Source organism: Dendroctonus ponderosae, unplaced genomic scaffold (assembly GCF_020466585.1).
Source record: "Dendroctonus ponderosae isolate FM_Combo_2020 unplaced genomic scaffold, Dpon_F_20191213v2 Dpon_F_20191213_4, whole genome shotgun sequence".
In the NCBI taxonomy this organism is placed as follows: domain Eukaryota; kingdom Metazoa; phylum Arthropoda; class Insecta; order Coleoptera; family Curculionidae; genus Dendroctonus; species Dendroctonus ponderosae.
In genome coordinates, this window is record NW_026018611.1 from 12,999,233 (window position 1) to 13,025,391 (window position 26,159).

The 26,159-nt window shown below is 33.3% G+C and overlaps 2 protein-coding genes across 12 annotated transcripts in view; one reads left to right on the forward strand and one right to left on the reverse strand.

Annotated features, from left to right (window-relative positions):
- LOC109537778 (unconventional myosin-XVIIIa) overlaps positions 1–11,527 on the forward strand; it is a 158,599-nt gene extending 147,072 nt beyond the window's left edge. For all 8 annotated transcript variants that reach the window (XM_019904657.2, XM_019904659.2, XM_019904658.2 and 5 more), the window contains 11 exons: positions 34–256; positions 755–891; positions 2,177–2,328; positions 2,510–2,715; positions 2,849–3,085; positions 3,183–3,404; positions 3,482–3,744; positions 3,805–3,962; positions 6,442–6,627; positions 8,358–8,672; positions 10,331–11,527. In XM_019904657.2, coding sequence (XP_019760216.2) covers positions 34–256; positions 755–891; positions 2,177–2,328; positions 2,510–2,715; positions 2,849–3,085; positions 3,183–3,404; positions 3,482–3,744; positions 3,805–3,962; positions 6,442–6,627; positions 8,358–8,672; positions 10,331–10,394 — 2,163 coding nt within the window. In that variant the 3' untranslated portion in view covers positions 10,395–11,527. The remainder of the gene's footprint in view (positions 1–33; positions 257–754; positions 892–2,176; positions 2,329–2,509; positions 2,716–2,848; positions 3,086–3,182; positions 3,405–3,481; positions 3,745–3,804; positions 3,963–6,441; positions 6,628–8,357; positions 8,673–10,330) is intronic.
- Positions 11,528–12,200: 673 nt separating this feature from the next.
- The window catches only part of LOC109537788 (synaptotagmin-7), a 136,086-nt gene continuing 122,127 nt past the window's right edge, over positions 12,201–26,159 (reverse strand). For 3 of the 4 annotated variants that reach the window (XM_048665608.1, XM_048665605.1, XM_048665607.1), the window contains 2 exons: positions 25,548–25,760; positions 21,700–22,446 (listed from right to left, as the gene is read on the reverse strand). In XM_048665608.1, the coding sequence (XP_048521565.1) occupies positions 22,346–22,446; positions 25,548–25,760 (314 nt within the window). In that variant the 3' untranslated portion in view covers positions 21,700–22,345. Of the gene's footprint in view, positions 12,924–21,699; positions 22,447–25,547; positions 25,761–26,159 lie in introns of those variants that run through there. The other variant, XM_048665606.1, reaches the window with a different exon arrangement.

Consider the following 26,159-nt stretch of genomic DNA (forward strand, 5'->3'; position numbering starts at 1 on the left):
GTATTCTAACAATAAATTATTATTTAATTACAGTTGAGCGAGATGACTGCGGATTTGGCTGAAGAACACTCAACAGCTACTTTGGCAGCTGAGAGGCTTGATGCAGAAACTTCAGAAAGAATGCGTTTGGAAAAAGAATTATCGGAGACCAAACACAAGAACAAAGAACTACAGCAGTCTTCTGAACGGTTGGAAATGGAACTACTCTACGCTAAATCGGATTTGAATGGAATTTGCGAAGAAGATGAAGACGGAAGTGAGTTTTAATATGTTGCGTTACTGCTCTTGTATTTATATGAATTTATTAAGAAAACGTTCAAGTAATTTTATAAGACAGAGTTATTCGGCAAAACAGTAAATTGTTCAAAAATAATATCAAGAAGTTGAACTGCAGTGGATTTACTAAATTATTAATACTTTTTTCTGCGGCTATTTGAATTTTGATAAAAACATGGCAATATTTTATGGAATAAATACTTTCGTCTAAAAAACGTTGTTTAGTGGATACATTTGCTAGTCGTGTGTATTCCTTTGCAAATATGTGAATTTGGGTGCTTTTAAACCAGCGTTTTAACCCAGCATCTTCTTCTATGTGCGATTGAAATTGTTTTTAAAATGAAGCAAGCACAAATGAAGGGAAAAACAGTAATCTATTATTGTGTTCATTGCTTATTGAAGGACGGTCATTAGTTAATGGTATTAACGACTTTCTTGAAGATTATTCGGTTGTCTAATTAAAGTTTATTTGTGTCAGGCGAAGGTGACGGGGTCTATAAGCAGCGATACGAAAGAGCCCTTAAAGAACTCGAATTTACTAAAAGGAGATTGCAGCAACAACATGAAGATGATTTAGAACAACTTGTGGGCCTGAAGAAGCAACTAGAAAAGAAGGTATGTATATCGGTAACATATTCTGCAATGTAACCCCATTTGATTCAACCGTAAATCTTATTCAACTATGCATTTCACGTTACTTGGTTTTTATCTGGTTTTGCCCATTAAATGTTTTTGCTCTTGCTGTTTGTCTAAGTACTAAACCAGAATGAATTAAAATCGAAATCTATTAATCAACTGAATCTTATGTATTCATTTGTAGCGAACTTTTTGAGATCAAATTTGTAACTTTAGCTTCTTCAAGCTTTATAATGCACTTTTTGTTTTTACTACGCCTCATGATTTTTTTGTTGAAATAAACCAGACCTTAAAATCAACATGAAAAGGAAAAAAGTACATAACACTTGTTGATCTAATGCTCAGTGGATACTGTAACATTAAACCTCAAATATCCCAGACGCAAAAGTGTAGGCTTACAAACCCACTAATGTGTCTACTTCAAGTCAGTTGAAAAGTATTTTTTTACCAGATCTTTACCAGATTTATTTACATAAGGCCGAATTACCGCGTAGTCAGTTTGTCCTCTTCGTTTATGTATTTGGGGCTGAATGTATTTGGCTTTTTGCTTTTGCAAAAATGCAGAAAAAATCAATAGGTCAAGAATTCTGCATGAAAAAAAAATTAAAAATGATAAAATTTCAAATCAAGTTTATATAGCATTTTCCTAAGTCTCAAGAATAATGGGGCCCCAAATTTAGATTGTTTAAATTATTTTTACTAAACGTGTTACCGGTGTTTTTACCGATTGTTTTAAATTTGTCTCAAGTATAAAATTTAAACCTTTTCATTTTTTGTTTTAAATAATAAAGCAAAAAATGGAAGAACCTATGAAACACGCAAAGAAGGTGTACTTGTCAATCCGAGCCACCGTCGAGAAAATCGCATTTAAATAATATCTTGCAGTAAAGTCCCCAAAATTAAAACATTTTCATAAATAGTCTCTTAAAAAGCTGTGTGCTCCCAAAGCTAGTTTTGTTGTGTAAATATATCAATAGAATCATGTTCATATTCTTTAGCATTGTATAAGCATTTGCTTTTTTTTAAATCGCGTTGTATCAGCGCATTTACACCCATTGTATCTGACTAAATATTTTACTACTCTCGCAATGCCAATCTATTTAAAATTTGAAACATGTTATCTACCGACTGATAAGAATTTATTACTTTTCACGACGATCCTGTTAAAGTAGGTAAATACCGAACGATCCATATAACTCAAAGTAAAGCAAACTTAATGTAATAATGGTTTTTCTGTTTGGTAATTACTATTGGATATTTGCAGCTAGCTGATGCCTATGAAGAAGTTGAGGAACAACGACAAGTGGTTGGAACTTGGAAGAGAAAAGTGCAAAAACTGAACGGCGAAATGAACGACTTGAAGTTACTATTAGAGGAACAGAGCAGTAGAAACAATCTTTTGGAGAAAAAGCAAAGGTTGATATTATCTTCTGTTTATAGTTCAATAGCTGATATTGTGAAGTTTATTGAAATAGAGAAAGAACTGTTCTTTTCTATGTTGACCGATTTTTTCCAACTTTTTTTTGTACCTAACTGATTGAGCATATTTTTACTTATCATTCACATCAAAAAGTTCACTTACTCAATTATGTTTCAGGAAATACGATTCAGAAGCTGCTATGTTGCATGACGAACTTAAGAAAGAAAAACACGCCAAAGATCGACTTTGCCGGGAAAAAGAAGTACTTATGGCCGAAAAGTTTGCTATGGAAAGCACAATCGCTGATGTTCGACTGGAGTTAGAATTAAAGGAGGAACGATTGTCTGCATTACAACGGGAATTTGATGAGATCACTTGTGGAGGTACAACTTTTAAGCTATTAGAAAATGAAACTGGGATTTCCCACATATTTTAAGTCCTAATGTGGTTTAACTTTATGCATGTTTAAAAATCGTTAGTGTAGTACGTATATTTTATTTATTAAATCTGCCCCAGGCAAAACGGAAGAGGAAGTGACGACCCTCCGAAAGCAGAAAATTGACTGTGAAAGACGGTTGCAAGACCAAGAAGAAGAACTTGACGAACTAGCCGGTCAAGTACAGTTGTTGGAACAAGCTAAACTGCGACTGGAAATGACCCTGGAATCAATGAGAAAAGAAGCCAAAAAAGAGTCGCAGATGAGAGAAGAGGAACTGGAAGATGCTAGATGCAACGCGCAAAAGAAAGTTAAAGGTGCGTGAAAACTAACCCAAACTTTAAACATTTATCTCTTAGCTCTGAAGGTGTTTGAAGAGAGCAAAAAGTGACACAACCGTATTTATCATTGCAGCGCTGGAACAGCAATTAGAAAATGAACATGAAGAACGTACGACTCTGCTGCGGGAAAAGCACGAGTTGGAAAGAAGGCTTCAAGCAGCTGCAGATTCTGACAGACAAGATAGGGCAGGCGATGAAGCTTTGTTGCAAAGGCTAAAGAGGGATTTGAAGCGAACCAAGGCTTTATTGAGAGACACCCAGGCGCAACTGGAAAGACAGAAGGCTGAAACTCCAGGTAAGAAGCACACAGTTTTCTCACGTGATGTGTTCACGGAGTTCTTTTTGTCAACCGATTTTCGTTTCGATCTTTAGGCAAAAATATGATCAGACAGTTAAGGAACCAATTAGAAGACTTGGAGTGTGCCCGTGCAATTGCCGCTAAAACTAAACAGAGTTTGGAACACGAATTATCCGAAATGCAAGGGCTCTTGGAGGATGCCCATAAGCAAAAGTCGGATGCTGAAGACAGAGCCAATGGACTACTGCGCGAAAAATCTGATATTCAGACCCAATTGGAAGAAAATGAAGAGGAATTGGCTGAGGTTTTGAAGAAATATAAAGCTGCAGTTCAACAGGTGCGTCCCCGATAGAACATTGAACTTTACAAATTTATATTTAAACTTTGTTCCGTTTAGATGTCAGTTGATCAAATGGCGTTGCAAGAACAGGTGTCAATAGTATCGGAACTGGAAGTGGAAAGAAACCATTTGAAAGAACAGCTTGCGGAATTATCGACAAGATTGGAAAGTGCTGAGAGCATGGGTGGTGCATCTTCAAATCTGCTTTATAAAAGGTAAGTCCGTTAGTTCCTCAAATTTAGACGGAGCGGTTTAGCATTTAAATTTATATCTAATGTCGTATCGGTAAAGGCCCGATTACTGGAAAACAATTCGGCTGATAAATATATGCGTGCAAAGCAGGAGCGCACGTGTTTTGCAGGGGAATCCAATTTTACTGGGAACCCATTTTTGAGCTGATTAACAATTGCCAGCAGGGCAGAAGCGCACGTGTCTTGCCAGGGAACCCATTTTTACTTGGAACTCGTTTTGAGCCGGAAAAAATTTGCCAGCAGGGCAGAAGCGCACTTGTTTTGCAGGGGAAACCCATGTTTTTTGAATGAAATAAATAGGCCCGCATAGCCAGACCGGGGAGAGTGGGTGATAGGTTTCGTCGCGTTACCTATTGTTTTCTCGGGAGCGCGCTTGGACATAATACCCAGTGAGCCAAGAAAGACTTTTACGAACGATTTTACGAACTATAGTGTGTGGCGTAGTATTTCCAGGGGGTATTCCCAAGTGGTGACCTTATTTTTTCAGAAGGTTTGTGTTGTGTTATTCATTATAAAGTTACCACCCATTATGAATCCGACCGATAATGAGATTCACCGTTCTGGTGGGGACAACCTAGCGCTACAGGGGACAACGGTGGTGAAACCTAGTTCACCCACCAACTCTAATTCAACTACCTATATGGACCAAAGTGCGGCCAAATCTCCCGCGTCATCAATCGGTGAATGTTTCGGCTTTTCGGTTTCCCCCCAACGCAACACTAACATACATGTATATTTAGAGCGTAAAAGATGCCCGTTGACGCGCTTGGATTAATCGGGCAACAGATATATGCAGAAAAGCTGTTTCTTGAGGCAACCTTAGGTTTTTTATAGGTCACGGAAACGATGGCACTCAAAAAATATTGTTATTTTGATGCCGCCTATTAACCGATTAACCCGAGAACTTCAACATGATCCAATTAGTATCACTGCATTTATATGTAACGGTCAAGCATGAACATTTCTTTTGTACATTTTTGACTAGAAATTACATTTTGAGTAAAAAAGTCTCGGACTCCTGAAAAAATATACCGAATAAATCGCCACATTTGAAATATTGTGCCCGTTCTTAACCACTTTGTATGTTATTCCATTTAACTGCTAATATCTTTTGCGCAGGGTGACACAAAAGTTCGGAGACAACTTGTTTTAATCATAACTTTTTATTAAACATACAAATTCAACAAAATTATACACATTTGAAAGCCAACAAAATTTCTACAAAATACACAAACAACTATTCGAAATGGTCACCTTCATCCGACGCACAGGCCTGCAGACGCTTGCGGAAATTTTTGACGATGGTCACAAGTGTTTTTTCTGAGATTTTGTCCCACGCGTTTTGGAGAGAACGCTTCATGGACTTGACGGTGTTGTGGATCGACCAAATTGTAAGTCCGTCGGATTCAGGACGGGCGAGTTGGACGGCCACAAAGTCTTATCCCAGACGGAGATTTTGTTGGTTTTGCAAAAATTAATGGTCGACCTAGCAGAATGAGCCGGTGGTCAATCCTGTTGAAGTGCCCAGGGCCGATTTTTGAAGTGTTCTCTGCTTCAGGGGTCACGATGTCTTTCAAAATGTGTTCTAGGTAGACTTGGGCGTTGATCTTGACACCGCGCTCGACGAACACCAGCGGCGTCATTCCGTTTTTCGAAATTCCCGCCCAGCCTCAAAATTGATTGTTGCAAAGAGCAGAACATTCTGAACAATAACAAGTGAGTTCCCAAGAAATTGACGATCCTTCTGGCGATTAACGACGCTGTCAATCGTGAACACCTTTTTGTCTGTGAGGGAAATCGATCTCAAATACTTTTTGGATGAGTCGCTGCGTATTCTCGAGTCGTACTCGCTTCATTCGCTGATTCAAGTGATGACATCATTGAAGCTTTTCTTTCCTGGCCGCCTCTCTGTTAATACCCACTTCTTTGGTCAATGTTCTTATAGAATTTCCCGAATTCCGGCGAATTTGACACCTCAGCTCGTTTAGGTTCTTTGGGGTCGTTGCGCTGGTCGGTCTTCCTCTTCGAGGCTTGTAAGCCGCCGTGTCCAACTCCTCGTATTGCTTAATGGTTCTGTAGATCGTGCTTGTTGGAATACGGAGGAGTTTCGTGATTCAGTCAGCCGGCGACTTTTCCGATTAGAAGAATTTTACGACGGCAACACGGTTTGTTTCACGGCTCATAGCGACTGTACCTTCAGTGTTACCCAACAATGTTACCTATAGTAACAGTGTATTAGAGAGTAAGTCTTGATTTTGTTCCTTCGATTTTTAGATCCAGCTAGGAAACATCAATCGTACTTAGTTAGAAATGGGATTAGAAATTGTCTCTACATAAGAGGACTATTCACTCTCCCTTTCACTTTTCTTACATACGCACTGCAATACCTGCTTTACTTGCTCAATATAATTCGATGTGTTGCTTAAAGAAACTTTCCTTTCAGATCCGAGCTCAAAGTTAAGGAATTAGAATCCAAGTTGGAACTGGAACAAACCACGAGGTCGAGATTAGAAGTACAAATTGCACGCTTGAAGGAAACAGTTGAAAAATTGCAAACTGACATAACGGCTTCCCGAGTAAAAGAGCAACAGGCCCAAGACCAAGTTCGCAAATTGCAAAGACATGTTCGGTGAGTACAAAACTGGATATTCACATTTACAATTGTAACGAAATATTACCCATAACGAATTTTTTAATCTTGTCACAAATGCGTAGCAAGGCTACTATTGTTTATTAGTTTATTAGTTAGTGAGTTACTTAATTTTATACGTGTATATAATAGTGTGCAGTCTGTGGGCCGGTGTCCTTTGGATGCATTTTCGTCCGAACTGTTTTTGTCAGAAATCGGGCGAAAATGAACGGATGATCTAATTTCAGTGCAACGTACTAGATCCGTCTAGCTTGTCTACTAGATCCAAAATCACTCGCACGCGCCATTCTAAGTAAATAGGGACCTAAGGCCGCTCGTCCTTTGCGTGCGTTTTTGTGCGAACTGCGTTCGTCAGATTTCGCATATGTGGGTATCGTCCGCTGGAAGATTTTTATCGTACGAATTGGTCATGTGTTGTTGTGTCAAATAAGAACATTTAAACAGAGTAATTAACAGGGTGTACCGATAAGGGTAAAGAGCGGCTGTATCTCGACAACGGTAAGGACCAGCGGTTTGGGAAAAAATTCCTTTTGAAAGTAAAGTTGGCATAAAAAAAGGCTGGAAAATGTGTTGAAGTTAGCTCGACCGCTAGGGGGCGTAACTTCTACTACAAAACAAAAAAGTTCTGCTATCTCGGAAATAGGGGAGATGAGCTGTAACTTTAAAAACGACATTCGAGAGCTTGTGTAATACCGCATCGTTTATCTCTTTAACATTTTTTTGTATCTCATAATAAAGACGGGAAGGGCAATGCAGTTTTCAATAATTACAATTGAATATCTTTTAAAAGTAATCTTTTGACAGAACGTTTAGTCTGAACCAAATCAACTAGCTTTTTCTGCAGCGATTACAATTTTTTTTTAATTTGAAATAGTTAAATGGAACGATACTCTTAATTTGACATACACTTAGACAAGTTGAAATTACCTACATTTCAGTGAAAACCACATTTCCAGTCGTTCCAGCGAACCGCAAATAATAACAATGGTAAAAGTTCAAAAATTCCCACACCAGCGAAAAACATCTCACAAATGTTCAAAATATCTTCCATAATTCTCAACTTCGTAAGAATTACTCCGGATCTTGTGGACCAGCTCCGGTACGTTGCAATTAAATTGCAGAGACTGGATCATTCGCTCCTTTTCTTCCAAAGGGCGACGGGCTTTAAGTTTCCAGTTTACTTGGCCAAAACTACGATAAATTATCATTCATTCTAAGTGGAGCTTGAATGTTTCTTTTTCTTCTGATAGAGCTCAAAATTTTATGTCATTTCTTGAATCAAAGAAAATATATGATGATAAATAATTCAGTACAAGCTACAATCGAGCACGATAAAATCGAGTGTAACAATTTGTTTCTTACTACAGTTATCATAAACCAATTGCCACTTTTGTGCGATTTGGTAATGATAACGTAAATACTAGCGAATCAACTGCAACTATTGAAAATGCTGTCAATCAAATTAAAAGGAAATCAATTTATATTTTACCTATTCCTGATCCATTTATAAATTATTAAACTAACAAGACTATTGAAGTTATAAATTAGTATTGCCTTGATGCGTTAAGCAAGTTCAATGTTTTATGGTTTTTATTAATAATATCAAGTTATCACTTCTGTTGAGCGTCCCGTGACGCACACCTTTTGTTACGGTAGTTTTTCTGTAATTTGTGTATAGCAGGATTACATTTAGACTTTTGTTATTGCAGAGAAATCAAAGAAGAACTTAATAAAAGTCTAGCCAAAGAATCGGAAGTCATTATTAAGAAGAAAGAGTTGGAGAAACGTTGTGAAACTTTGGAAGCCGAATCGTCAACCGCTCGGGCAGATTTGCGATTAGCTTTGAAAAGAATAGAAGATCTTCAGTCTGCTATACAAGGAGAGTTAGAGGACAGCATTTCGAACGAGTCAGACAGTGACGAAGACAGCTACGGTTCAGACGAATCAGTGAACACTTTCCTGGCCAATCACAAAGTGGGTTCACCCGTCAAAAGCGAAAAATCTATTGCAAACGATGTTCGAAGGTAAGATCTTAGAATTTTATGCGAATGATTAAATTCTCCAACTACTGAAAACTATTATTCTTCGTTCTTATTAGTAGTTGAAGAGCTTTATGTTTCATAAGAGTATATGTGTAAAAAGAAGTAAACTTCTAGCGCGATTTTGACAATAAAGCGTTCTCGAAGAGCGACTATTAATATGGTTTGCATGATTCGCACTGTCAGTGTTGGCAGTTATCGGTTGAATAATCTGGGGACCCACAAATATTCCTTCTAACGTAACAAAAAACAATAAGTGGTTATTTTTCCAAGGATGATTTTCAATTTTTCTCCGTTCTCAGCTTTAATACAACTGCAACGACTTTTGAAAACGTAATTGACACAATAAATCAATATTTAAAGAATACCTTTCTACAATGTCCTAAATCTAATTCACATGAAAAACTTACCCTTTAACTTAAACTTAAAATGGAGATAAAATGTTAAATCACATTATTGGTTCTATTCAAAACTAACTTGAAAATCAAGTGCAAAATGTTTAAAATTAACTGACGATGCAAAAGAACGGTATTGGCGCTAGTTTTATCAATAAAACACTACCGTCAGTCCTTGATGGTGAAATGTTGGCCTCCAAAGGGGAATTAAGTTTAAAAACTGACAGTTTTTGGAGCTCAGCAGTCCCCGAGGGAGGTTTGTTTTTTACGACTTCCTTAAGTCTGCCCTGACGAACTAGACCTGTTGAGCCTCGAGCGTTGTTACCATCTAGTACTACATCAACTTTCCGTAAAAAAGACCTTTAGGAGATCAGGGTTGTGTAAGGCGTTGTGGTTCCAATCACTAGAGGTACTGCGCCCTTTATGGTACAATAAACCAGTAATTGAATACAGGGGCCCGTGTCCAATTAGACACCGGGTATACTAATATAATAAGGGGGTGCACGCAAGTGCCGGTGGGAGCGATGTTTTGCTTTCGATAATCGGGTGCGTACTGCCTAGTTATTTTTCCCTTGTCCGCCTGTAAGGGCACTTAAAAAAATATTTCCGTTAGATATCAAAGATACGACTGATGCGCTTGTTTCTGTTGATTTAAATCGGCTAAAATAGTTCTTGGGACTCAACTTTGATGCTTGGAGACGGTGATGTGCCCAATCCAGTGGAGCAACTTTAGCGGACTGTATTAAAATAATTGTCTTTACAGGCGCACTGGAGGCTTTACAGTCTTTTGAGTTAACACAACAAATAATATGAGCAAATTTATTGAATTCTCGCAGCACCAGTTGAATATATATCTAAAATTGTTACACTTGACTTGCTTTAGGTTTATGAAACGTTTCCTAAAAGTTTTTTCCTCTTCATCAATGAGCAGAACAGTATAAAAATGCCGAAATTCAGATTATTTATTAATTTTAAGCATCATTTAATATCACGACGATTGGTTATTATAAGATTAAAAGTTATTCGATTTTAACACAAGAAAAACTGAAATGAGGCAATTCAAAAAAAATCACGGCAATTCATCAATAAGTTATTTGATTTGAAAACAAGCAAACTCGAACCAACTCCATCGTTTGGTTGGGTTTCAATCAATGACCGCGAAAGCCTACTTCTTATTCAATATAGTTTCGAAATATAATTATGTTCAAGACTCGTATGTTTATGCATTGTTTCTGTTTTCATTTCTAGATTATCATCAACTAGTCGCTCCAGTACTTCGAGCAATTTAGGAAAAGACTCGTCGTATGCCTGAGTGAAGGAGTCCCTCTGCAAAACGATATCGATGACGTTTTGCATGCGAGAGGCAACTACAGAGGACAATGTTGTGGTTGAATTCGTCTAGTAGAAATCGAATATTTCTCCACATTCACATCTGAAAGGTTTGTTACCATTACAGCCATTTTTACTACTGTCAGGCATTTAAAATTTCACATTGCGACTACTTTGTATCAAACATCAGTGGTTATACCTAAATTCTTATCGTTAAGCTAGAATCTTTATGCAATAATGCTAGTGACGCCTCATATTATAAACCAACAAATCAGGTATAAATGTAAATCAATTATACTATTTCTATCAGCTATATAGCTGGCATATTCAGCGAAGCTGCTAGTGACTAGGTGCCTAACAATTATTTCTTATGAGGTTTTATATAACAGGCTTTTTAAAATTTGTATTTGATACTATTTTAAGCATATAGAGCAAGCAAATATTTAGATACTTAACATGTAACGCGTTTACAAAATTTTATTTTACTGCTTAATGTAATTTTCAATTTTTATACAGTTTAGTGTTGAATAAATAATAGTGGCTATATTATTTACATCCAATCGAATTGTATATTCGTAGTAACTTTTCTTATATTACTTCAAGTTAAAATCCTACAGATTTTTAGACTTATTTTATAAACTTAATACTATGAAAAGACTGATGAGTTAAAGCACTAGAAAGAAGATAGTTAATTTATTGTTGATTTGATTGTAAACGGAAACGTTGAAGAACGCATCGCCTTGATAGCACGGTAACCACTTAGGAGTTTTCAACAGTGGTGAAAATATCATTCTTCCAATAGGCAAAAATCAAATATTCACGTAGGGAAATGTAGTTGCAGAGCACGACTAAACTTCTATATTAGTTGTAAAGTGTTATAAATGTATTAATTTAATTAAAAAATAGATTCACCATATCGGTTTTTTTAAATGATTTTATTTAGTTAGTGTATATAGATTAACTGCCTGTATTTTTTGTGAATAGCTAGAACATAATTTATAATGGAAACTTTTGTATTAAAATAGAGTGTACCTATCTTAAGATTGGATATGCTTAAATCATACTTGTATAGATAAGTTTAATGTTGTGAAATATAATTACAGTTTATCAATTTAACTATTTTAGTTTTATTAAATTAATCAATAAATTCTGACTGATTTTCCAATACTAAGAGCGTATATTTTCAGTACAACTAAACCTTTTTTTACATTGAAACTACACAATAATTACGTCAAATAGAGTAAAGAAGCAACACGTTTATAAGAAAGAATGTGATCAATAAATAAGAGCAGATTGTGCTTCCAGTCTCAAAGCCACATCACTGCTGCTTGATGTGGGTTGAGTTTTAAACTTTCAAAGAACGAAAATGATAACCGGATTATGCGGAACCCAAATATCGAGCTTCTTGGCAAGTCCAATACGTGTTATATAATTTTCAATTGTTGTTTGCGATACATTTAACTGTTTTGCGATCTCGTGCACAGTTATAAGACGATTTGAATCAATTGTGACTGTTTGATATCCGGCTCAAACGACCAAAATGTTACTGCGATTGTTTGATATTCGGTTAGTGGACTGTAAACGCTCTTTACTTTRAATCGATTTATTTAATGACTCAAACTRAGATTGAACACGTATTTTGAATGGTGGTCTGTTGTCGACAATGCGACATGTGTTCAACTATAGCTAATGTTGGAGTTCGACTTCTATGCTTCGACTATAGATTTCGACTGTTTTTGGTTCTTTTCCATTTATCGTTCCASGGTACAGTTCKMTMGTSCCWGTGKTCGCTAGGGGGTCGGTCACTGTCCATTCAATCGTTCAAACTTATTTTTGCACGCCATGTTAAAACTGATCGAAATCCGGCAGTTGTAAACAAAATTACACTGAATATGTTTCAACAACAATCTGAAGATATCGCCTACCAAATCTCAAAACAAAAAAATGCTAATATTGACAAAGGAATAACGAAACACGAAACAAATATAACGCTGTTTACTGGTGGGGCACCAGAGCACTTACTAATATGATTTTAGCGTCTTAGTTAAAATTACATTAACGAAACTGTTTCCTCTATTTCCTTTTGACCAGAATCCAGTTTCAAATAGTCCAGTTTATCCGTATGTTCAAAATGCTCTGTGTGTTGTTGCTTCAAAAATTCTCACAAATCAATAATAACGAATCAAAATTCCTTACGCTTATGAGAGTAACCAAAGAATTAACTTATCAACCAAAAAAAAAATATATGAAAGTCGACTAATTGGTATAAAAGTTACTATAAAGAACTATTTAGAACTAAGCGGATTTTAATTACGCAAATCTACCACCCACCGAGGTATAGTTTACTACTTACCTAAAATATAAAAACCGCAGACTTACCTACTTCTGCAGGTGCTAAAGTGTCACAGTTTGAGCATAACCTGTTGGTACTAGAAGTGCTCAATACTTACTTTTTATGGGCTCATCTGCAACTTCTCTAGAAGAAATGTCTTCGTGAAACGTCTCTAGAATACTGGAAAGAATGTAAATATAAGCTCTAATCGTTTATGTAGATATACACAAAGAAAGCCATGTTAGTAGTTGCATCGAAGACAGACCAGACATTGTTAGTTATCTATCCTACAAGGCATACTAAGAGAAAAATTACATTAGATGACGGTTTTAACGTTTTTCCGTAAAAACATATACTCTCATGGGATGTAAGTTTGGGTAATCAATAGGTCAAATTCTACTACCAACACCATTAAATTAAATACGTTTATTTGCTAGTAAATCCACTACAGTATTTTCTTAATTTTCTAAGTCTAAAACATATATTTACATACGACTAAGATTTTCCATATAACACTTAATTCTGGATCTTAAGCTCGAAAAATTGATACCATTGAATATTTTCAAGAACTAACCATTTCATGGATATCCAAGATCTTTACATCTGATTACAATGAACTGGAATTCCTTTATAGAAAATTTAAAATTTCTTTTGTATTAGTAATTTATCTTCGGGTCACTCACGTTGTTGGTGCCTATTGCAAAATATTTACCTCTTTCAAATCATTACAAGAATATACTTATTATTCACTTTGATAACAAATCTTGATTGTTGATTTTACTTTTATCGTTAGCCATAACTTTTCTATGCGGAAACAATTAAATCTTGATTTAAAAAAGTTTGATTACAAGGTTCCTACTTTAGTAAACTTTTTATTTAACTAACTTACACTTAGTTCTCCAGTCATCCAGTCATCAACAGCTATTGCACATTTAACAACATGTTCATATTACTATAAGCTTGTTATCCAATGATATCAAATTTCTTTTTATTCTAGATATAATTGTTGTTAAATGAAATAATATGTATATTAGCAACATTGTTTTAAGTTAATAAAATAATGCGGTTATCTTGAATTTAGCCGATCTTACGCACCGCATACTTGCTATACGTAGATGATCTTAATTTAACCAAATTTTGTCAAAATTACGAAGTATGCGGTTAAAAGCTGAATACGGCAGAATTATGCTAATAAATAAATTGTAATGCGGCCACCAGAATTTCATTGTTCAGGCGGAATCTAATTATAGATCAAATTGATTAGTTTTAATATTCTAATGCTACTTTCTGCACCTCATTCTCTACTATGTTTTGCTATGAATTTGGGTGTGAATATTCTGCGCATAAAAATAAACTATTTACGATAAAGTTCTAATTAAAAATAAATAATTATGTTGATATAGATTTCTGCGTAGGTACTTGCGAACGATACGTTTTTGTTTGACTTTAGGCACTATAAAGTTGTAACCAGTTTGGTTAAGATGGTGATTCGATCGGTAAGGAAAAGCTTGCTTACTTGCTTGAAAATTAATGCGGTTGTGGTCAGTCGTAAAGGCGATTTTGTTTTAAAGTGTTCATAAAAGTTATGTTGTGTAAACGTTTTTAAATATTGATAATTTTGTAGTAATAATCGACCAACGAAACATACCTTTTACTTCAAACATTCAATGACTTAAGTGCTTTACGATAAGTCGCTAACGCATGTAAACTTACTCAACTGTAAACTATATGCACATTTAATCAAATGCAAAGTGGTCTTTGGTTTGTTCCTCTTAAGAAAGTGAAGACAACCAGTTACTGCAAAACCGTCGTTTGCTTGTCCTCTTTATGTATCGAAATGCCAATAATTTAATTATACTTACTGATATTCGAAAGATCTATTAAAAATTCTACATACTGATGACTCCCTCATTATTTTTTCTCAAATATTAAGTTCGTCAATATGTTCTAAAATCAAATATTACTTTTTTTATTTGTGAATAATTCCACTTTTTATATGTTGGGGCTACTAAAAGATAAAGTTCATGTTTTTGTTATTACAATATTTTGAAAGTTGAAGTTATGGATTGGCTTGTTGCAAAATGCATTTCTGCTGAGATTCTTAAGTAAAAACAGCCACTTTAGTAAATTTACTAATTTTAACCATTGTGAAATAATACTAATGCTTATCCTAGACAAACTAATAAGCGCAAATTAGATGGTAAATAGGAACCGTTAATGAACTACAGAAAATTCAACCATACGTTAATCGCAGTAAATTCGCTCTCTCTCTTATTGTATCCTCTTCTTGGTTAAAATATACAGTAATATATACAAAATAAGCAGCCAAATTCAGTTAAAACACGGAAATATGTATACAAAGACGAAACCGAAAAATGTCTTTTTAAGTAGAGTAGTCAATGTGAAGGTCACGATAACCTGGTATTGCGTTGCATTCAATTAAAAATCAAAAGTTTGTCTTTCAATTTCAGTTCTTTATTCAATAGAAACTACTTTATCTTCATCGCAACATTGTAGACTCTAATAAAAAAATAATAATCTGTTTGCGGCTTTTATATATATATTTGTTTAGTTTTAATGATTTATGGATCGTTTAGGATAATATAGGATAAATCTATATTGTAGATTGGAGGAAGCAGAGCAAATTTCCAACCGAAAATGAGAAGTTCGTTTGTTGTTGACTGCCATAACATACCGATCCAGAATATCTTATTTTCCAAGCTTCCTTGCAGTTACGCCAATGTGTTTAGAATTGGAGAAAGAAAATTTGAACTTTTAAAGTCTTTCGACCATTAATTTTCAAAAGATACTATAGCAATTCTTGGCATCGATAGTCTATTTAGAGGCAAATATTGAATAGGACATTTATTGCTAATTCATTTAATTATTTTAAAATTAATAAAATTGCATTATCAAATTTGTCCAAAATAATGTTAAAATTACTTTTTTGAATTTGAGCTTTCGAATTTCGGGAAGTTTGATTAAATTATCCCATTTCTAGATGAAGAAACTGCATAAAACTCAAAAACCTACAATGGTAATGTTTAATTTCCAAACAAAAACTGTAGGTTTGCCTACAATAAGCTATATGAAGGCAGAAATTTAAGTAAAAACATGACATTAAAAAATAAACTTTCTAAAAGAATCCCTTAAGACTCCATGTCCATCTGTGGGCAATTAGATCGATTTGAAAGCCAAAAGTCCAAAAGCCAATTTGCATTTATTTTGCGTTAACCAAAGAACGCACACTATAACTATATTAACCGAAGTACCACATTTACTCTTTTTTACCCAAAAAATGCGGGTAGTTTATATCTAGTGTTCAATACACAACAGCTAAACACGAACTGTCTACCTATTGTTTGTCATTTTAAAAATGTATATTATTACTATCGATCAAAGCGTCAAAATACCTCCCTAATTTTAGGTACGTCTTAGCACATCAAAATTTTACCCGAAATCGTTTAGAAACTTGTAAAAAAACGTTATCTTAACAAAAGAACACAGTTTTGAATAGAGTCTTTTAAAAAAACATGCAGCTATTAATGGGCGTATGAATGTTGTAGGCTGACAAATACGAAAAATGGTATTGTGGTAACAACTTTGTAAGTTCCGAATCGTTTTTATTGTCGACAAAACATGTTTTTTAAAAGACCCGTTCAATGCTCTAAAGCCTGGTACAAATTACTCTAACACAAAAAGCACACGTATGTAAAAACGGCTTTCCGAATTACTTACAAATAATTGTCTATTCTTATCTAACACACAGTTATTTATTTGATTCTACGTGAATAATTTTATTTTGTAAAAATTACAGCATATTAAATAAATAATTTAGATATTCCATTTTTATATTAGGGAAAATCAACAATGCCCTTAGCAATGTAGTACGAAAAATATTTAAAATAGTTTGGTAACAATTTCACGTTCTATATTCAAAGTTTGCGAACGCGTTATTTCAAATTTTTTAACCGAAACGCAAACAAAACACACGCCAAATATACGATTTAGCAACAAATTGCCCCCAGTTTTCGATATTTTCTCGGCAAGTCGCAAAGAATGAATCCACTTCATTATTATCTGATGTTGAATATAGAACTCAGACTATATTAAGTATATTCTCAATAGTTAATATCTAAGTCATAATTTAAAATATTCATATTTATAACAATATTATATTAACATTTAAAGGTATCACAAAAAATATTTCTCTTTTTTTCCAGAGATATTTTTTTAGTTCTTTCATTTTCTTAAGAACAAATAGAGATGTTTGAAAAGACATAGAATAGGAATAGTGATAGGTTTTGTGCTTGATTTTATGCATTGCCTAACTTAACGTGAATCAACAGGAATACTTAACAAACCTTTATATCGCTATAAAATTTAGTATCATAACTAATATTTTTTGAGGAAAATGCGTACAAAAAACTCAATTTAAAAGTCTAAGGGACTGACCTAAGGTCGAGAACGATGCAGAGTTTTATCATGTGATCATGTGATTAAACTGAGGCTGTTAGTTTGGTAGAACTATTTAAATTCACTTAGAGAAGATTTTAAATCTATTTGCTTGTAACGTGACCATACTACATTAAACCTTTTATAAAAAGAAGCCAATTAAAATTGACAGAAATATATATTAGCTGAAACAACAAGTCTTATATTTTATTAATCAGGGACAAGTGAAAGAATGGCAAATTGTACCTAAATTAACAAACCACGGCTATCCAACTATTGATTGCAATTTTCCAGCAGCAATATTGCGATTCAAAATATTTGCCTGTTCTGTCTTCTATAATTTATATGAAACTCTTTTTTCTGATAATTTACCAACATGTTGTTTTTATTTATTTAGAAAAACGATAACAAATTTGATATTGAAAAATTCAAGTAATTTTGTTAAATTAATTTCATTACTGATTGAAATTGAGAAAAGGGTTTGAGTGAAAACAAAAGAATTACACATTACACTTATTATCAGTTCATAATAGGTGATTAGAGCAAATTCCCAATTTACCGAAAACACAATTTTGTGGACAAGAAACCCCAATACATTTTTAGACTATGAATCTTCCTCTACCATATAGGACTGAATTCTATCTACAAAACTACCTTAATTAAGAATCTGTTTAAAAGTTTTTAAATATAACTGTTGATCCTAGAAAGTAGATGAAAAGTGAAAACGGCTTAAGTGCCATCCATTATGTAATGGGTTGTTTAGAAATGTAAATAATAATACTGGTTGGCGTTAGAAGACTCTGGGGCAAAGTATAAAAGATAAACTATTCACAAATAAGTCGAAATAAATTTGTGCGGTTTTGTTAAATGTTTTTGAGTTGGCACATAACGAACAATTGAGAATCTCAAAACTTTCGCGTTGAAACACACTCAAGCTGAATGTTCAGTTCAATGCTCTTATGTTCGTTAAGCGTACTATTGAGGTATTAAAGTGTTTTCCATAAAATAACAAATTGCCCATGGATTGTGCTCATTCAAATGGTCCCTCAACACATATTTGTGTGTTTCCAACAAGGCACCTTGTACATCAAAAGCATTCTTTCTATATACAAACGACTTACCTCTGACAATTCTGCCTCTAAGTCTGGGCAATTTTCTTTTTATGGAAACTTTAGAAAGGTTTACAGCAAGATTCGAATGGATTTTCAAAGATGACAGTATTTTTTCGAGTTAATTTTAGCATATTTTAACATTAGTGTCAGCGGTATAATTCTGTAGTTTTTAACCAGCTCTACAATTGAGCATTACTAATTTTAATAAAGTACCAACGGGTAGTTTTTGCGTCAAGTTTAATCAAAAGCAGCTGGTTCCAATATTAAGCTAATATGTAGCTCCGTACAAACAGTGGAGATTTTAGTAAACAAGGTGTTCCATACGTAAATTATAAAACTAAACATGGGAAAGCGAATCTTGGGTTACCTCAAAAATATTTGATACATTTCAACCTTCAGACTCAGTTAAAGCCTACCGAATGTAACAGTCTTGGCGTATAAATTAGTTTTTTTATCTTTGAAACTTGCTAATTAGATGTAATGGATTCAGTTCTCAACGATCAACTCTGACCAACTCATTCGACAGCCTCTAGTGGCAAAAATGTTCATCTAAATTAATTTAGTAAAAAATCTATGACAAAATCAAACGATTTTAATTTAAGATTATAAGTCTGCTTATTTGTAATTAAACATTTTATTTGTTTTTTTATTGTTTTTTATTTGATTTTTCGATTGTTCCTCAGAACTGATACGATATAATGATAGGAATATGAAAATAATGAAGATTTTCTCCTGCTGGAATAGGAAGAAGTATTTAAGTTATAAATGTTAATACCACAAACTGATTATTTACTAATCAGAATTGATTCGGAACAGATGTAATAAAAGTCAAAAAAAAAACATTCAGTAATTAAGGAAGATTTTCAAAATAACTCGTATTTTATTCAGCGTACAAATTATTCCTCCTATTAATAAACTTGCCTGTCGAGGTGCTTAAATAAAAAAAATACTATACCAGTCTAATGTCACAAAAAATAGTGAATTGAAAAACTTCCTGATAATTCGGGGCTACTTGATTGGTCAGCTGTCTAGTGAAAAATTAATTTGGTTATTTGCGTCTACATTCGTCGTATATTTGATATTGATTTGACGGCTACATTTAATTTTGCAATAAAACGGAGGAAAACATTTTACAGATAAAAATACATTGTGATTGTGAAATAAAACGTGAAAATTTAATTTTTTTAAATTTAAATTTAATTTTTTAACGTGAACTTTTATTTGACTCACTGACACTTTGATAAGTCTGACTTCCACTACTTTGCGAAATGAAAAAATGCAACCTTCTCCGAAGATTTCAACCCCTTGATCATTAAGCCTTTGAATCTGTATCTTTTAACGCATTTTGCAATTTATGTCTGAAACACCCTGTATCATGAAACCTGTTTTAGGTATTTGCTGTGCATGCAATGCAGTAACCATGCAAATATTCTGCAGTAAACCTTCCTGTTAAGCAAGATTATAAATATAATTTGATTGATCAGTTATTATAAATGATTATCCAGTTAGTTCTGCCATGGACTAGTAAATTGTTATTTGTTGTTCGTTCATTAAAGAGCTTCTGAATTTTTTGTTAAATTCCAAACACTAAATTTCGTAAAATTAAACTAAGCTAAACTAAACTTCGTAAACGAGTAAAATTACGATTAACATCAATTTTAATGGATGTTCTATTTAATGCTACCAGCAGATATACCTTATACTAAACCACACAATATGTTCTAGTGATTTAGTTGTAGGGGATTAAACGATATACGATAAACAAAATCCTTTGATGTGATTAGATAATTTGACTCAAATTTAGAAACGTTCTTATCCAACTCTTACTATATGTATGCAGAGTGATTTATTAGTATTCTAGGATCTTGAATATTGCAGGTAACGTATGCGTAATGGGCCGACAATTATTAATTACCAGTATACATCTTGAATATTTAGTGGATTTGCTAGTTTCCGTTTTGGTTTATTATTATATAACTATTTAAAACATAACTAGATAGAACCGACTTTGCTCAAAAGGGAATACCACTTTTTCAATTGATCTGAATCAGAATACGGGATTATTTTACGAAATTTTAATATCTCAAAAACAACACAATTTTATGGGAATTTCCAAACCTGTTAGAAGATGCTGTTAAGAAAAATGCACTATTAAAGGGTACCTTTTTTACGATCTGATTTTCAGAAGCAAATGTATTTTATATGGCGAAATTCAAAATAGATGCGAAAAACGGACCACTAAATTGAACGATCGAAAGCGACACCAAGAACTGTTAGAAAGTACTACTTTAAAATCAGTTCGAAAATATTAAGTAAATTAAAACGTTTTACATTAAAGCCGCAACATTATTAAAATCATCTATTTTATTCAAGGAATCATTTTCAATTTTTTATGAAAAGTGCTGAAGCGGTCTCGGAAATAGAGCAGTGACCGTTAGAGAGAAGACAGTGTCATCTTCATTTACAGGTTCCAAATTTGTTCAAAATTTTCCTACTCTAAAATAATGCATTCTGTTCAATATGCAAAAGTCTCCCAGTAGCTAATTATTTGTGCTTTAGCTGAATTACCCGAAAAGGTTGAAAGTTGCCAAAACTACTAAGCGCTAGTTCTTTTTATGCACTATACTAACCAGTTGCTCTGTGAATTCGTTCCTAGATACGCAATATCAATTATAATTAATTTAAAAGACGCCTTGTTGAGTTTTTTTAAATTTAATCTAATTTCAAGATTTTCAGAATAAATTTAAAAATTTCACAATGCCAACAGTGAAATTTTTGCAGGAGGCAAATCAGAATTTAATTTACTGACGGTTTTCCGCGATTGTAGTAGATGATAATGTAAAACATTCCACAGCTAACAAAATTTCCGAACTTTACGTTTAATTAATTGGATGTAAATTATATTCGTACGGAAATGTAACATTTTCACATTACTCTCACATGAGAGTTAGATAACAAAGCGCAATTTGTTTTTAAACCATCTCCTTGTAGAAGAAACATAACTTTTTCTTTAAGCAGAAAAGTCTTCCTTTAGTCTCACAGACTGCAAATCTGCGTTAAATTTGAAAGAAAAAAATATTTGTGTGCACTCATTATTGTCCAAAATTAATTTAACCGTTTTGGCAAAACAAACATTTTTGATTAATTTTTTCCGCATTTTTCCAAAAACTTTTTCAACATTCGTAAGTAATGGCGATCAGAAACATTCTGGATGGTTTTTAATTGATTGCGCTAAACATAACATTTCATAAATCTATTCAGAATCAAGTCAGAAAGTGATGCAATATATGAAAACAGAAAAATTTAACAATTCCATAAGACACTCTGTCTCTGTCTCTGGGTATATAATTATTAATTCTGGTCCATCGGGTGTACGAAACATGAAAACTTCCAATAAAAGCGTTCGAATAAATCACACTGCATGAATTGCTAATCATGGAAACAAGTTCATTGGATAAAAACATATTTTTACGACAGTCTAAATTGAACAACTTAGCGCCGTTTTAGTTCAAAGCATCTTACAACTGATGTTTCCAAATTTTCATATTTATTGTAATCCCATACAACTAGTAGCAACAGCACCAAAGAAAAATAAATCAAACATTAAGCAGGATGTTCAAAAGAAATTGTTCACTAAACAACGTGTCCAAGTTTAAATAAGAAAAATCTGCAGTTAAAATATGCAAGATAAAAAGCCATGTTTTTTCCAATTTACAGTGAAGTGCTTTATTAAAAAACAGAATGCTAAACGAGGTGAAATGTTGGGATGGCAGTTAATGAATAGCAACGGCAATGTAGGTGTTGACAAAGAAAATGTACTTTTCTTAAAATTTAATATATAATTGGCAGTTAACATTTAAACTTGGGTACGTTGGTATACATAATCTTATTGTCAATTAATTGAATGTTGGCAATTGAAACGATTTTTGTTAGTACATATATAAATAAGAGTTTAGCAGATGTAGGGGAGTAGTAAATATAGTAAGTAGCAGTTAGAATATGTTCTTACGTGCACCGGTTTCACGGTTTGTAAAATTACTCCGGTTTTAGCCGATGCCATTGCACTATGTTCTGTCTCGGTTTCGTAATCATGTCTTGCCAATGTTTTGTTTCGGATGCGCCTGATCCATTTTTGCCTGAAACAAAAATAATAAACTTATTTCTGAGATCAACGAAAATATGCGAACATATCTGAAAAATGAGGAAAGGAAGGGGAAATCATAGAAAGGCGATACTACGAGTCTTAGTCAAGCCGAGATTTATTACTTAAAGGTCAATATTTTTGTACGGTTATTCAAATGTCCCGCAAAAATTTCGTATCTTCATCATGAAAATTTATTTGTAAAAGCGCTGAGACACGTAACTCCAATGTGCAATTACTGTACAACTTTTTGGGGATAACATTTATCAAATTTTGAAGATCTTTTTAGCACCCAGATCGCTATTTAAAAAAAGTTTGGGTAGATGCAAGTGAAGGGGTTGTATGAATTACTTACCACCAAAAGATAAATAGTTATTTCATTAAAATTGCCTGCTTCAAAGGTTTTAGAAAAAATTGTTCATAAAAAGATGTAAACTCTACGTCGACATTTTGAACAAACCTGCATATATATTAGTCGAAACGATGTCAAATCATTTCAGACAAATTGTATGTTTACGGAGTTATTCATACCTTCAAATTTGTGACATTATACAGTGTTTAATTTTTTCGCGATATTTTAGTACAAGTTCATTTTATAAAATCTGATCGTTAAGTTTTATTCATTGGGACCAGTCTTTTTGTCCAGTTGCTTTTGTCGCATTTATTTTTTCCTAACGTACCAATACTAAATATGCATATGTACAGGGCTATTGATTGAACTAATTTGAAATTTAGAGAAGTATGTTAAATACAAAACTTATAGATATTAACGTCTAGTTTATTTTGATTTGTTAATTGATACAGGATGTCTCAAATTCAAGTGACACACCAAACTTAGCTTTATTTAAATAGGAGGCCGTACTTTTTATTGCATATTCGAGCTATTCCTAAAATTTTAGGCCCATTGTATATAAATGTTCTATAGTGATTTTCAACTGTTTTTTGGTTAATTACCAATATTAATCGAACTTTGGCCACCCGGTTTTTGCCGCTAATTTGATATTTAGAGCAAAATATTATATACAACAGTTGTAGATATTGGTATCTAGTTTCTTTTAAGATAATAACAATTGCTACAGGGTGTCTCAAATTAATGTGCCTGAGCAGACTCAAATTATTATAAATGGAATGCCTGAATATTTAGATGGTTATTAACTCAAAAACAGTTGAAGATCGATATAGAACATTTATACGCAAGAGGACTGGAATTTTGCGTATAGTTCAAATATGAAATAAAAATTGCGCGATTCCATTTAAAAAAATGTAAGTTTGTATCGCCACTTAAGTTTGAGACACCTTGTATCAATTGGTATTATCTCACAATAAACTAGCCGTTAATATCCACAACTTTTGTATTTCAACTTTTTCTCTAAATTTCAAATTAGATGCAAAAACGGGGTGGCCGAAGTTCAATCAATAACCCTGTACTTGTAACCCAAACACAAAAAATTGACAMAACACTAAATATTATATTAAATTCGGAATTTGCATTTTAAAGAAGTCGAAAACAATATCGTTGAAAGTCTTATTGTGCAGATAGAATGATCAAAAATACTCTTCGGTTTTCATTAGGATATGGAAGAATTTGGGTTTTAAACTTGATATAAACCTTAAAATATTTGCTAACGATTTGCACGAACGCAGTGAACATTGCAAGAAAGAACATTCAATTCTTGAATATTTAAATGCACACCGCATGTCCATCGACAAAGAGGTTTACCATTAGGTAGTTTTTCTTTTCAAAAGTATTCATACTGAAGTCTAAATGTAGTCCAAATGGTATACGTACGCGAAATTATCCGAAAATTAAAACAGCACGAAATAAAGCAAAACAATATATTTTTTTTGTGAAAACGCAGCGGCATTAAAGCCAGACGGGAATGACAAATGATTATAGAATACTGATTTATTAGCCACTTTTTCATTACAAATAAATCGTCCATTTGATTATATGGGCTCCACAATTCATCGATTGTTGTTAGTTATTCGATGTAAAATACAGTTTGATTCAAAATTGGCGTCATTCCGCTGGAGGAGTAGTCTTGGGAGTACAGAAAAAATAGTAAAATAAATTAAGTGTTATTAAAAACTCAGATATTTGCAAAGAACTAGATCAGAAGAATGGCAACAATGTTTTGAAGGTCTGCCTAATTAACATTACGTAAATACTTGTTCCTTCGTAATTATTAAAAACTCCGGTAACCATGAAAAACCAAAAAAAATTTTTGAGTTTGACAAATGCTGATTATTATTGACAAAGGCTGTCTACCTCTAACTATCTGTTAATGACAAAAAACATCATTGCCGCTTGACTTTTCATCAAAAAATTGTAGAAGACTAATCTTTTAATATCAAACATTTTCGTAAATTGACAAAAAGATGGTAATTTTTCTTTTCAAATGCTTGAGTTTTCCAATAGGCTTCCAATCAAACGTGGGAYCCCTTCAAAATAATGCTTAATAACAAAGTTGAAATTCGATCTTCAACTGTTAATCTAATCTTAAAATTTTCGAAAAAAAAATTTTCAATATTTTTTACGTACTTTCTAAGTGGCTATATACCCTTAAAAGGAATGACGCCAATTTTGAATCACCCTGTAGACATTAGCATTGTAAACAACACAGATTATTCTCCAAAAAGTTTAATGTATAACTTGGCATTTTATGTAAATCCATTATTGTTCCAGCAGATTTATAAACGTGTGGATAATTCGGAAAGGAAAACTACAGGAATATAAAAATCATATAAAATTTGCAATTAAATCAATGAATGAGAAAACGTATACGTAGTAGGTAAGAGAATTTGTGCCAAATGATTGAGCGACTGTCCTTAATACTATTATTATTTACAATTATAGTGTAGGAAGCTTTTTATTTTTGATGTTTGAACAGTCARACATTTTTTATTTTATAATCGYTAAAGTWACATTTCGAGGTGAAGTCGAATAAATTAATATATTTTACTGTTTTCTGGAAAGCCTCCAAATTTTSGTAAAAATTGGTACAAACCGTTTCCAACTGTTAATTTGTGCGATTTATTCAAATATTTTTCACTTTACCATCCTTGTCTTCGTTTAAACTTTKTTTTAAATTTTACCTGCAAGCAATATCCTTCCTATCAGCTCATTCCTTCCTATATTATCGAAGTCCATTACCATGACGTCTAAGGAACACTCCCTTATTTTCTCCCATGGCACATTGAAAGCAAACGTATCGTTGAAGACGGGATTGAGAGTGCATTTGTAGATGGCTGTTTTACGTTTCTCCACTCGTTTGTCACCAAATTGTAGCCAGACTTTTACATAGGGATCTGAAAATAATGGCAATTATAAAAATTAATTATGCGCTCAGTTTGAGATTCAAAATATATTAGCTACTAACATTTTCTAAAACTATTTTTAATATTTTCTAACTTATGTTTATAATTGAGAATACCAACAATAGGTACATTTATTCAATTTGTCACACACTAAATTTGGAAATTTATCAAAATTTATGGCGATATCATCTACCAATATTCAAATTTTCGGGTTTTGAAATAGTTAATATTTGGATGGTCTACTATTGCTAGTCCTAGTAAGGTTTAAACTGTGGAAATGTCGCCTTCAAAATGGCCCTAACTATTATTTTTGTCAATTTATTTTTACTGTCTGTGCAAGTTTTATCTGACGATAGCCGGTTTTAGACGAATGATAAAAATGAGAAATTA